At 34.8% G+C, this 12045-nt stretch overlaps 1 protein-coding gene across 4 annotated transcripts; it reads right to left on the bottom strand.

Annotated features, from left to right (window-relative positions):
• Window positions 1-1030: 1030 nt before the first annotated feature.
• Window positions 1031-11781, bottom strand: LOC114265972 (F-box/LRR-repeat protein At3g48880). 4 transcript variants are annotated; one of them, XM_028206851.2, is made up of 5 exons: window positions 11483-11781; window positions 10469-10526; window positions 5803-5846; window positions 2878-3285; window positions 1031-2057 (listed from the first exon to the last, which is right to left on the bottom strand). In XM_028206851.2, exons 4-5 carry the CDS (start codon window positions 3234-3236, stop codon window positions 1499-1501), a joined length of 918 nt encoding a protein of 305 aa, XP_028062652.2. In that variant the 5' UTR covers window positions 3237-3285; window positions 5803-5846; window positions 10469-10526; window positions 11483-11781; the 3' UTR covers window positions 1031-1498. The 4 variants fall into 4 exon arrangements, with proteins under 4 accessions (XP_028062652.2, XP_082737586.1, XP_028062650.2 ...); XM_082881460.1 differs by having other exon boundaries at window positions 2878-4754; window positions 5107-5884; window positions 11483-11770; XM_028206849.2 differs by having other exon boundaries at window positions 5803-5884; window positions 11483-11770.
• Window positions 11782-12045: the final 264 nt, after the last annotated feature.

Below are 12045 nucleotides of genomic sequence, written 5' to 3'. Positions count from 1 at the left end.
ATATAGTGGGTGTTTGAGAAACGAATTTTTATGTAGGTTTTTTTTGTTGTAAGATATTATTGGAGAAAAAAAAATTTGTGTTTGGAAAGATAGATTTTTTTGTGATTGGATGCGATGTTTGTAAAAGAGAAAGTGAAATGATCATGGACTTAGATGTGATATTTTATTTGGATGTGTTTTTTTTTGTTTTGCCAAAAGTATATCTTTTTGTAAAAAAAAATCAAAAAAAACCCAAGTTCCAAACTTCCCAACCACCACCTACTCTTTCATCTATGTTAGAAGTTACAAGTATTCTTTTTTTAGTAAAAGTGAGTTTTCTTATTCTTTAAACATTGCAAAAAATCAAAAGATCAAGTGATTAAATTGAGTATGTGTCGAAAACGTTGTCCATACCCTTATATCACTGTATACCTGGTAAACAAGATTACTTTGGAGAAATAGTTCATGCCTAACATGTAGTATGTACTAACAGTAGAACCATGCACATTAAAAATTAGGAGTAGAAGTTGCCAGTCTCTCTTCCTTTTCTTACTTCTTACCCACCAAACAAATATAAACTTGAAATTTATTCAAAATTCCCCGGATAACTATGGCAACCATTGTTGTGTGTTAAGTTAGACTACAGTACAGAAAAGCTAAAAGTACTTCTCAAAAGATCAGGGCAATGAAAAACATTTGTTAGAGATTCCAATCAATCATCAGACCTAAACAAATTAGCCAATGTATGTCATTAATTGATCCTTGAAGAGTCAGCCATTCAATGGTTTGTCTTACAAAATCCTCATCCCAGCACGATGAGTTTAAATCTTACCAATTGCCGGAAGAACATAACTTTTTTGGCTCAAATACGGTACAATATTACAGAGTCAAGTGTCATTTTCTTTGTTCACAATTTCTGGTTTACAGCAAACAATGCATAACAAAAACTAACCTAACCTCACTACTATTTAATGTTTAAGTAATAAAAGCAACACAATTAAATAAATAAATAAATAAAACAAAACAAAACAAAATTTTAAAAGAAAAATTATGAAAAGAAAGTACTTCTAAAGCTTATTATAGAAAACAGAGGCAAAACCAATGGCAATGGCAATGGCAATGGCTTGCAATAACAGAAAAGGGACAATTTTATACTATATGTACAGTGTAGACATAAAAACCTCACACTTTAAAAAAGCAACTGGTCGCCCACCCAAACCAACACCCCCCCACCCCGCTCACTCATAAGTAGGATATGTTTAATGACAAGTTGATGAACAGAGAAACAAGTACTACTATTCGGCTACATCCAACCCCCCCCCCCCCCCCAAAACCCACTCACTCATAAGTAGGATATGTTTAATGCCAAGTTGATGAACAGAGAAACAAGCACTACTATTCAGCTACATCCACTCAACCAAAGTTTTATTCTGTTGCTTATGCCTTTGCACATAAGAAGTTACTTGCTAGAAAAGAAAAGGAGGGTCATCTAACCCGCTAAGATGAGGATGCTCCGATATCAAAGGGCAAGTGATCTGACCTCATCTGCTTTCCAGAGCCCTTCTTCGTACTTGTACCACCTCATAAGCCCTTCATCATTTCTAGCCCGCTGACACATAATGCACGAGTCATCCATGCACGTGTAAAACTCACGTAACCTAGAAGCCTTCTCAAGAATTGATTCATCAAGCTCCCTAACAATTCTTCTCGCTGCAGGAGGTGGAGGGACTTCGATAAGGAGGCAATGCGAGATATTTAGCACCTCTAAGTTTGGTAAGCCATCCAAGATAGTGATCAGAGCATCCCTCCAGATTGTTGAGCACCGGAGGCTTAAAACCTTTAAGGTTGGAAGAAAAGTAACTAATGTAGACGCAAAGAAAATGTCACAAGGACCCATGATCTTGAGTTCGGAAAAGTTCTTGCAGTTCTGCGCAATTTCTTCCATCAGGTATGGGGGATTTGCTATGCTCGGCATAGTCAGCGACTCCAAATCTTTCCACATGCGGATCGCCCTGCATATTCCAGTCTTTTTTATTCGGTTCCAAGCTGGCATAACAAGTCGTTTTAGCCTTGGGCACCTGCAACAAAGGGATTTATTTTTAAGGAAAAAGTCACATACAAGGAGTTATTCCTTTGCCATTCCTTATTTTTATTTTTTATTTTCAGCAGATGGTGGGAGCTAAGATCCTCATACACGTCTACTTGTATTAATGCATGCCACTATATTTTGGTAATGACAAAAAGAACCCAATGCTAACTGCAGTCATCCCTATAATGTCATTACAATGGATAACATGTCAAAGCAACCAGGTAGTACATAATAAGATTTACTGTTTATTTAGGATGGATAGAAAAAAAAGTTCAAGGCAATGCTTATGTTGTGTGATTCCATTATATAACAACAAAAGCCATGTTATCCTGCATTTGAGCAGATTATGGCAACTTCAATTTTGACTAAAAATAATGCACGGAATCAATCAAAAGTTGTTCTTATGTTGTACAAATTCTTGGTAATTATTGCCTATACAAAATTTGGAAAACCTTATCAACTACAGCCACATGTATTCCCACTCAAACAAATGACAAATTGAACCCCATCCCAATTTTGAGTATCCATTCCAAAATGCTATTCCTCTAAAATTAATCAATACTCACTACTACTTTAATATGCATATCAAAGACACATTTTATCAAAATGATTTCCAGGTTGCAGGGGACATCATGTTCTCCTGTGGGATATAAACAACATTAATCTCAGCCTCAGAAAAAGGTAGAGATATTTTGGGACCTAAAGTGAAGCAGTTACGTAGTCCAAGATCTAGTATATATATACATATGATGCCATGGAATATAAAATTTGTTATAAAGCCAGACAAGCTACTGATTTCTTTGACATACCTTTCTGCGGTATAAGTCAACTGATCATCGCTGACATAGAGATTGAAATGGAAAATTAGCGTTAGTATGCTTCCCCTGCTTAGATTCAAAGCAATCTTCAAGACTCGCGTTAAAGTTTTATCAGACCGACCGTCCACATAAACATATGGCTCTAACGGGATTTTAATGAAGTTAGACTTCAACATTGATAAGTCAAGAGTTCTCCACAGCAGGGGATCGCAAGCAGCCAAACGCCACGTGCTACAAACTTGACCAATGCCAGCAGTTAACTCAAAGATATCGAAAGACTGGAATATCTTCACGAGTATATCAATGTCCATGTCCTCCCATTTTCTCACAATTAATGCACCGTCTTCCATTTAACAACCTTGCCAAATATTTCTAAAGAGGTCTATTGCATCATATTGCCTACATAAATAAGAAAAAGTAATCAATAAGAAAAGTAATCACTTATTCTTGCAGTCTTAATTATCAATTACTTTTAGTGACATAGAATCTAGGATCCATAATTAACTCATGATTGCATATTTTTAGATGCAGATAATAAACCTTTCAATGCTTTCATATACATCATCTGACAAATCTAAGACCATAGTTTGTGAAATTGGGTATATCGTAGAAAGTTTGTTCTACAGAAAGACCCTGATGGGTAAACAAACATCTAAACAACACATTCTCAGATATTAGGTTCCAACAAGTAGCAGGTCCAACAAGAATGTAACCCGCACTGAAGGAATTTCTGAAATTAGTATCTATAATTTACATGGCCAAAGCTTTTAAAGGCGGAAGCACAAGGCGAAGCATTTTACTCCTGATTAGGTGAGGCGTTGGGGCATAAGCCTTTTGAATTTTTTTTTTTTTATAAAATTTAAAATTAAATATATATAGAATAAAAAGAAAATAAAAAACAATGAATAACCAAACCAAACCAAATCGAACAAAGCCTTGAGTCCATCAAATGGGGTCAGCTACATGAATCTTTCTTCTCCACTCGACTTTATCAAAAGTTAGTCAAATTAAGGAGATTTATATCTCTATTTACTAAACTAGCTCACATCAATCTAGGTCTACCCCTTCTCCTAACATTTCCCTCTACCGTCACACTATCGCATCTCTTCACTACTGTCTATGTTGGTTTCTATTATATATGATCAAACCATCTCAATCTATTCTCTCTCAGCTTATCTTCTATCGGTGCTACTCTTACCCATTCACGAATATAATAATTCCTAACTCTGTCTTTTCTAGTCTTGCCACACATTCACCTTAACATTCTTATCTCAACAACACTCATTTTATCTACATATTATTTCTTATTTGCCCAACATTCCGTCCCATACAACATCGCTGGTTTAATAGTATAGAACTATTCTTTTAATCTAGTGGGTACTTGTTTATCGCACGGTACCCCAAACGCACTCCTCCACTTAAGCCACCCGAACTTAAATCTATGGATTACATCTACTCCAATCTTCCTAGCCGTTATGATAATCGATCCTAAATAACCAAAATGTTCACTCTTAAGTAGCTCTTGGTTCTCAGTCTTCACTTCTCCTCTGTTTTCATTGTGACTATTGCTAAAATTACACTCCATGTACTCTATCTTAGTTCTGCTTATCCTAAATCCTTTATATTCACGTGTGTCTCTTCAAGTCTCCAACTTAGTGTTAACTCATTCTCTATTCTCATCCACTAACACGATGTCACCTGCAAAAAGCATACACCATGGCACGTCATCCTGAACATTTTTCAACTCATCCATAGCTAAAGCAAAAAGATAAGAACTTAAGGTTGATCCTTGGTGCAACTCCACAACAATTAAAAATTCACTTGTCTCTCTAGTCAGCTATCTAATAGTGGTCACTACACCTTCATACCTATCCCCTATGTTACATGGACTCGGGTACGGGTGTCGGGTGCGGGTATGTATCTAGAGGTCGGACTCATCAAATCATAAATTTAAGGATACGCGGACTCGGCAAAAAAATGTCATATTTTTATATTTTTAATCTAATGTGTGAGATAAAATGGTATTATATTTAACTTATAGTGTCAAAATGACATTTATAGCAATTATACAACAATATGTACATATAATAATAGTGTTATATACAATTATATAAGAAATATCCGTTGAAAAGTATCCGACACATATCTCATACCCTTGTCCGAGTGTCAGGTGTCCGACACGGGTATTTGATTTATTTTGAAGAGTCCATGTAACATAGCCTATCCCTAATCACATCAATGTAGCCTTTTGTCACCCCTGTCTTTTCTAACACCCACCAAATTATATCCTGAGGCACTTTATCACATACTTTCTCAAGATCGATAAAAACCATATGAATGTATTTTTTTCTATCTATACTTTCCTATTACTCTCCTCAAAAGATAGATCGCTTCCATTATTGACCTACCAGACATAAATCCAAATTAATTCTCTGACACCTCTGTTATATCTCGCAATCGACGTTCTATCACTTTCTCCTACACTTTCATTATATGACGCATCAGCTTGATTCCTCTATAGTTATTGCAATTTTAGACATCTCCTTTATTTTTATAGATTGACACTTAATTACTCTTCCTCCACTCCTTTGGTATTTCCTAGTCAACAAAATCTTATTACATAACCTAGTCAAACAAAAAACAATGAATAACAAATAAAATTCATAAAAACCATTTCATACATAAAAACGAAAATTAAAAATTAAAAAAATAAAAACATAATGATGACAAGACAATAACACTCAAAAAGAAGAAGAAGGAAGAGTCCTATTACACAACCAATACAAGAGTCCAACACCAAGGTCATTCAAGCAAAACAAATACTCCAACAGATATAAGAACGTAACGTCACAAAAATAGTACAAAGACTATTCAACCAAAACATAGGCACAAAAACATAGAAGAGAAAAAGCTAACCTCTAGAGAAAGTGATTTCCAGATTGCTTCAAATCAATTTAGCACTGAGCACATAGAGATCTTAAATAAGCTTTCACTAACACTGTACACAAAGATTGTCAGGCTCTACATATACAAGCAACTAAGTCTAAAGCAATACCAATATTACTTACACATATACATGTATATATATATTCATATTTTAACAAAAATTATCACAAATGTTCAAAAATTAGAGATAAAGAAATTGAAAATCACTCACGAATTTCATTTTCAGCTTATATTGTGAGCTTGATTGAAAAGCCCTAAATCTCTATTATTAGAATCATACAATTCGCAATTCGAATAGTACAATTCGATTCGACTAAGTAGGTAATCGATTCGAACAAGTTATGTCAATCACAAATAGCTATGAATCGTAGGTGAATCAAATCGGCGAATTGTGAATGATTCGATTCGCTAAAATTGATGTTTGGCTTTCTTTTTTGATTTTTTATTGTTGGAAAATGGTTCACACAACCTTTTTAAGGTCTCTAGGGTTACTATATGTCAACTTTCTCTCTCCCTATTTACTCTCAAATACTCAAACCTTAGCCCAAAAAAAATGAACTTTGTCTCTCTACAATATTCTAAGCTTACATATTCAATTTTATATAAGTACTTGTATTTACAAAATGAATTTTTTGAAGGTATCAAGTAAGATTTTTGAAAAGTTTGAAGATTTTGATTTTTTAACCTTGTAAAAAGTTAAAAACATTGTTATTGAGTTATTGTTACTTGAAAATTGAAAGTCTGTTGTTTGCTTTTTTTTTTTTTATTAAGAACGATTGATCAGAAATAGTATCTAAAAGTGAAAAAGTGAAGTGGTAAACATGGGAGCCAGTGTTAACTTCTTACCTAGACCATATGATCATCATTTAAAATAATATTTTTATTGATTTAAGTTCAAATATTTCATATTTATTAAATATATTTAATATCTAAATGTGTAGAAATATTTTCTATGTAATTAAAAAAATGTGACTAAATCTTTACGATTCACGATTCGATTCGATTTGCAATTCGGTACAATACCATTTTCGATTCAAGATTCAAATTCCGATTTGACAACTATGCCCTAAATCACAAACAATCAAACATGAGATGTTTCACATGGAGCAGTGTTTTGAAAAGTGCGCCTAAGCGCACACCTAAGCTCGAGGCGAGGTAAGGCACAGCTCTGCGCCTCATGCATAGCGAGGCGAGGCGAGGCGGCGCGAGGCGAAGTAGAGGAGGTTCAGTCGAGGCAATGAGGTGAGCGCTTTATGTTGAGGCTCGAGGCGAGCGCCTTATGCGCTTTGCGTTTCTTCCACTCCAATAGCCCATCTGGTTTTCTGTGTGGATACCCACATAGAATAAAATCTCATTTACAGTATAAAATGATCAAAATGTGGGTCAAAAGAGCAAAAACATAAAAAAAAAAACCCTATTGGAGAAGAAGAAGAAGATGCGTCAATGCGATAGGAAGAATACACAACAACTAGGAAGGTTCTTCTCCTCTGGTTCGACTCTTCTTCTCTTCTCTCTCTTCTCTGCCTCTGTTTTACTCTTTTCTTTTTTTTTTGCTTTATTCTTCTCTTTTCTCCTCTTTTTCTCTTCTCTCTCTTCTCTAGTTTTCTTCTCTGCCTCTGTTCTACTCTGTTTTTTTTTTTTTCGCTTTACTTTTCTGGTCGTCGTCTCCTCTCTTCTCCTCTTCTTCTCTTCTCTCTCATTTTTGGTCTTTTTCTCTCTTTTTTTCTACGTTTTTTCTGCCTCTATTTGTTTTCTCCTTTGTTCTGCTTCTCTTCTTCTCTTCTCTAGTGTTCTTCTCTTGCTTTGTTTTTTTCTCCTTTGTTCTACTTAGTTTTCATGTCCTCTTGTTCATGTACTAAGAATGGTTGATGGTGAAGAAAAGCCTCCAATGGGATATATTTACAAGGCTACGGATGGGGCTAAAGAAGCTATTGCAAAGACATTTGATGGAAAGGAAGAGAAGTATAAACAGATCTTTGAAATCATTGATCAAAGGTGGGACATTCAATTGCATCGCCCTTTGAATGCTGTTGGGTTTTATTTAAATCCAAGTTTATTTTACAAAGATCCAAATGCTCCAAAGGACAAAGAAATCATGGCAGGCCTATATCAATGTATATCAAGGTTGATCCCAACGCTAGAGGTCCAAGATAAAGTTTGTGCAAAATTGGCTAAGCATGAGAAGGGCTGACGGACTTTTCAAATTCCTATGGCCATGAAGCACGGGTACTCAAAAAATGGTGCCATACGAGTACCACGTAGTAGGTACGAGTACACGTACAGGTACGGCTGCACGCGTATCGGGTACGGCCAAAGGGGGTCCAGTACGTTTGGTACATTTGGGTACGGCATGGGTACGCCGTGGGTACGAAGGGGTACGCCGTAGGGTACGTTTTGGGTACGCCGGGCAAAAAATCAAATTGCAAAGAGATTCAGGGTACCGAAGCAATTTTTTTATGTTCTTTATTTAAAAAAAAAAAAATAGAGGGTTATTTTGTAATATTAAAAATATATACAAACCTGGTTTATCGGGGCATCATAATCTTCAATCTTAGTTCTTCCTTCGAATTCTCATCCCTGCCAGCGAGTTTCTTGAGAGCAAGACGGAGAGAGCCGACTAAGGGCTTAGGGGTCTCGGAGGGTTTGGAGTGAAAGATTTTGAGGGTGAGGAGGGAGTCGTGGAAAGGGAGAGAAAGGGGGAGGACGAAGTGCTTATTCCAGACGGGGGCGGGTGGAGCCAAAGTCGTCAGACTTGGTGGCGAGACGGCGATCTGAATCCACCTAGAAGATCACGTAGGGCTTCAAATCGTCGGACTTGTTGCCATTTCTGCTGGTGGGTTGGGTTGATTTGCTGTGAGAGAGAGAGAGAGAGAGAGAGAGAGAATGGTCCGGTGCTGCAATTGTCTTCGTTGGAAGGGGAAACTGGTATGGGAATTGGTAAAGGTCTCTTTCTTTTATTTACACCCTCTCTCTCTCTCTCTCTACAATATGATATAATTATACACTGACTTATCCTTTTGAATACACTGACTTATCCTTCTCTCCATACAATATAATATAATTATACACTGACTTATCCTTTTGAATACACTGACTTATCCTTTTGAAGGGAAAAAAAAATTATAAAAAAATAATAATAATTTAGAATTTCATTTTAATGATAAATCAAACTTTTAACTTTTAATTATTTTAATTTTAATTTTTAATTTTTAAAATGATATTAGTTATGACCATTTTTGTAGTTCTCTTTTTAGTTTTGATATTAAATTTTAATTTGTAGGTTAGATCTTTAACCACAATTATAAAAATAAAAATAAAAATTATCGACGTACCGCAACTGTACCCTTATCATACTTTTTTTGAGTTTTGACGTATCGACGTACCCGTACTCGTACCCGCACCCGTGCTCCATAGCCTATGGCAATTAGACAAAGAAGTACAAGGGTACCAAGTAATCATTTAAAATGTTCTATTCTAGTATCCTTCTACTTCAAAATGTTTGCTAAGTGCTAACTAATTATCATGATCAGCTGATTGGTGCTGTTCTTTTGGTCATGAAACTCCTAATATGCAAAAATTTACCATCAAAGTTCTTAGTCTTACTTGTAGTTCATCTGGCTGTGAGAGAAATGGGAGTGTGTTTGAACATGTGAGTACCCGTTGTCAAATCTATTAGTGAATTCCAAAAACAAATTCAGTTATATATGAATTTAAATGCCTTTTTATTTATTGTTGGAGCTTCACAACAAAAAAAGAAATAGGTTGGCTCAAAAACATCTCAATGATTTGGGGTTTGTGAAGTATAACAGAGAATTGAAGCATCGATACATGAAACGTGCCAATATTGATCCCATCTCTTTGAAAGATATTGATGAGAGCAATGAATGGTTGACTAGGAGGATGGAGAATTTGATGATGATTCTTTGGGCTGGGATGATGTTGTTGTAGCTGCTGGAGTTGAGGAGAGTAACCAAAGAACTAGATCAAGCACAACTAGGACAACACACCAACAACTTGCAGATGAAGAAGATGAATGGGAAGATGAAGATGAGGCTGAAGAGGATGATGTGGATGGATACAAATCCAACGAAAATGATGATGATGGAGGAGATGAAGTTCTTCATGATGATGATGATGTCTATTAAGTTTTGAGTATAATTATGCAACTATAAGACTTATATTTTTTAATTTCCTTTTTGAACCACAAGTTAGAAGCTTAGTTGTTTTGAAGTTATGTGGATGTGAATGTAATACTTTATACTTTTTGTTGGATATCATATTTTTAATATACTACATATATTTGTTATTTAAAAAGTTTGCCTACTTTATAATTTTGCTTTGCTTTTACTACGCGTGCCTCGCGCTTAGGCTATAGGTGACCTTGTCGTCTCAGTGCGCTTGGAGCCTTTTAAAACATTGACATGGAGGAAAGCTCAAATAGAAGAGATTAAAATCAACATAATATCGCATTAGGGCATGAACAATTAATAGCCTATATAGATATTTAAAGAATTGGACATTATAAATCACATCACCATTTAATTTCTAATATTTTATCATGTTTTAACTACATGACTTTCTTGAATGAAAAAATGCAAAAACCAAACATGAAAAGAGAGGCAACGGAAACACTTACCTTGACAACTGCAGTAGCAACACCCCAACTGAATCAAAAGAATTGTTTACTCACTTGTCTGTTTTAACAAGAAACAGAGTTAATTATTCTCAAAACTCGAAAGAAAATGAAGAACAATAGAAAAGAAACAATAATAATATCACCAAAGCACCAGTAATTGAAGAATGCAAATTCATTTCCATGTGTTTGGTTAACAAGAAAACAAAAAAAAAATAGCCTAGTTTAGGCTAAAATTCACAAAAAGACAAAAATAGGCTAAAATAGCTAATAAGACAAAATATCACATCAAACCCATAATCATTTCACTTTTTCTCTCACAAACATCACATCCAACCACAAAAAAATCCAATCATCTTCCCAAACACAAAAATTTTAGCCTACTAAAATAGCCAAAAACTAAAATAGCCTACTAAAATAGCCAAAAACTAAAATAGCCTACTAAAATAGCAACTTTCTAAACGAAGCCATAGAACAACAGAAGAATGTGAAGCTATGAGCCTCTCTCACTTTCCCTTGAAAACATAAGTCTCCAAAACAACTAGGCCCAGTACTAAACACAAGATTCAAAACTTTGTTCCTTCACTTTTTTTTTTTTTTTTTTTTATGACCAAACAGAGAGAATAACATAACAGAAAGCAAAAGAAACCAAAAACCTTAGGTGTTCAGGCATGCTAAAATCACATTAATTTCTTGATTAGTTAATATTGATTATCTGTAATCTTGATCAGCCATCAAGATCCAATTTTTCATAATCTTTCATATACTTTTCTTGCATGCTGCAACTGTTGACTCAGATCTATATTCTCCTTCAATATATTAGTGTGTCTATATATCAAACAGAAGTAAGAACGAACAGATCGGAGTTCGTATATACAGATCTAAAAGTTACAGATCTGAACAAAAAACTTGCAAATTTGGCAATCAATTCAATATTTTTTAACTTCGTATACACACATAATCATATCTTTTCAATAAATTAAAAAAAAAAATAGAATCAGAGAGAGTGAGACTCACGAAATCAGCCTTCAAACTCGGCCTGAAGGAGAAACCTAGAGACTTCAAAATAATCTGATGAAAGAGAGCAAAGCCAGAGAGAATTCGATCGAGCGAGAGAGTTGTGAAGGAGGTGAGACCGTGAAATGATCGCTTCGAGATGGGTGAGAGATGGTAGAGTGAGACAGAAACGGAGCTTTGTACAGATGAAGCGTTACCAATTCAACTTCAAAACCGCGCCGTTTTACCTTTTTTTTAGGAGCTTAATTCCCTCTTTGGACAAACCTTGTCATCTTACACTTTGATTTGGATATAGTGATTTTGTAAAAATGGTAAGAAGTAATTAGCAAATATATTTTGTTCTTTTTATGTTCTTTTGTAAAAATGGTAAGAAATAATAAGAAAATATATTTTATTCTTTTTATGTTCTGTAGGTAAGTTGGGTGAAAAAATAATGATAAATGAGAAAAATTATGAGAAATGAAACTCTTTTATTTTATTGATTTTATTTCTGACAAAAAATAATGAGATCAGGTGAGAAATAATTTCAATGGTTGTGTCATTTTCATAATACTAAATCAATA

Source organism: Camellia sinensis, chromosome 1 (assembly GCF_055761805.1).
Source record: "Camellia sinensis isolate YWXY chromosome 1, ASM5576180v1, whole genome shotgun sequence".
Classification (NCBI taxonomy): domain Eukaryota; kingdom Viridiplantae; phylum Streptophyta; class Magnoliopsida; order Ericales; family Theaceae; genus Camellia; species Camellia sinensis.
This window is presented reverse-complemented; position numbering and strand designations above follow the sequence as displayed.